At 43.7% G+C, this 2,034-nt stretch overlaps 1 protein-coding gene across 1 annotated transcript in view; it reads right to left on the reverse strand.

Annotated features, from left to right (window-relative positions):
- The window catches only part of LOC308382684 (tripartite motif-containing protein 42-like), a gene marked incomplete at both ends in the record, with an annotated part of 4,040 nt that extends 2,871 nt beyond the window's left edge, over positions 1-1,169 (reverse strand). The window contains 2 exons of the mRNA XM_080861070.1: positions 1-437; positions 1,084-1,169. The exon at positions 1-437 is cut by the window's left edge and continues 357 nt beyond it. Coding sequence (XP_080717196.1) covers positions 1-437; positions 1,084-1,169 — 523 coding nt within the window. The remainder of the gene's footprint in view (positions 438-1,083) is intronic.
- Positions 1,170-2,034: the final 865 nt, after the last annotated feature.

Consider the following 2,034-nt stretch of genomic DNA (forward strand, 5'->3'; position numbering starts at 1 on the left):
AGGCTGGCAGCGGGCAGGACGCGGGCGCCGACCTGGACCCCAGACCACGGCGCCGCCCACGGTGCCCCTGCAGCCTCCGCAGCTCCGGGTGGGCATCCAGCAGCCTCTGGGCTGTCTGTGCCAGCAGCACGTTGGCAGGGAAGGACCAGGCTTCTCCGGGCAGGAGCGGGTAATTGGCCTGGCAACGAGGGCACTGGGCCGACAGCGCCGCAGTGGTAGCGGCGGCGTCAGAGGGGCCAGGGGGCATCTCGCGGGCCTTGTTCTTGCGCAGGGCGGAGAGGCAGGGCAGGCAGAGGCAGTGCCCACAGGGCAGAGAGATGGGGTGATGCAGGAAGGTGGCGCACCCTGGGCAGCACAGGAGCTTGGCCAGGGGCAGCATGGCAGGGCTGTCCCCAGCGCGAGGCTCTTTCTCTGGGGTGCTGGGCAGGCTCACGTGCCTAGGACAACATAGGATGACAGTCAGAACCCACACCAATCATCACCACTCATATGTGTTATATGTTAGATTTATAATGGCAACACAATAACCAGTAGGTCCCTCATCATATGATGTTTCAAATTCATTTAAAAAAATATATTATTATATGGCACTCTGGTGGCTAGTAGGTAGTCATGCCAGCCGCCTATTGATTCCTCATTGCCCTCTGAAGTCATCTTAAAAATTAGCGCTATTGAAAGTGATGATGAACACTAGAAACTATAGTTTCAATCACTTGTGTTGTTACTTTTCTCTGAATTAAAGCCATTTTAGCTGAGCCATGTTGTCCGTTTTCTATTGATCATTATAGTTGTTAGCAAGTAATTGGTTGCTATGCAACACTTGAAACACATTATGTCCTGAGAAGACTTGAGAGCTGAACAAAACGATGTTTTCTATTAACAATTACCATTTCTTTTCATTTACAAAGTGCCATATAATAAACAACTTACTAACCTCGACCTTTCGGTCAATTCGGGAAATAAGAAGTTACTGTTTTTTATTTGTAATATTATTTGTATTTATCAATATGCTGGTAGAACTATGTTTTATCTGACTCTTATACTCATTTCACGTTAGTTTTGAGGGTTTTGTCAGCAACCTACCCCAAGGAACTGTTGTCTCCAGGTTTGTTCCCTCCAAACTTCCTCTGAGAGATCGCACGTCTCCAGAAGGACACGGAGTCCGACATCGAGATTTGCTCAAGTTCAACAGTTGTCGAGCCGGTCGCAGAAATCTGTTAAAATAACACTTTCAAGAAGGCGGATCTGTTGCAAACAGTAAAACAGCAGCGTGCTTAATCACACGTGTATGAAAATTGCTAAGAAGGGCATTTTAATATACTTACATCTAGCGGGAATGACTGGGTGTGCTTCAGTGTTGTATAGTGTTGTGTTGAGTTGAATAAAAGCGGCGGTCGTTTTTTAATGTGCCACCAACTGACACATTGGAACGTCACGATACAATCCACCCGTGACGTGTTAGATATAAAAGTGAATTCGTCTATGGCGTCATTGTGAAAGAAACGATAGGCCTACCTAACAGTAGGCTACTTCAACATGTTGTTACCAGAAGGACTTTCATGGATCTGATTGCTGCTAATAAGTAAATGTTCAGGTTTAAAATATTAGTTTGACATTTTTGTCTTAAGCCACTAACAAAGAATTTGAAAAACATAAACAAGGGACAATTCAAGCATTCAACAACAAATATCACTCGTAGCCTACTGCTCGCCTGCTAACCATTCAGATTACACTACATTATAAAACGTATTGAAAATATTAAAACTGACTTAATTATACACACACATACCACACACACACTCCTAACACAGGCATACAAGCTCTCTCTATCTCTTTCTCTCTCTTTCACACACATAGGCTACCACACAGACTCCACAATCTTAAATAAACATTTATCAGACGAACAAATGTTTTAATTTTACTGGAAAATGTAACCCAAAAGCCATTATAATTTGGTTTTATTGTTATTTATTGTATTATGCACATTTTGGCATGTTTTAAATGTGTTGTTAATTATTAAACACATTGTTACAT

This window comes from Sprattus sprattus (assembly GCF_963457725.1).
Source record: "Sprattus sprattus genome assembly, contig: scaffold_109, whole genome shotgun sequence".
Lineage (NCBI taxonomy): Eukaryota > Metazoa > Chordata > Actinopteri > Clupeiformes > Clupeidae > Sprattus > Sprattus sprattus.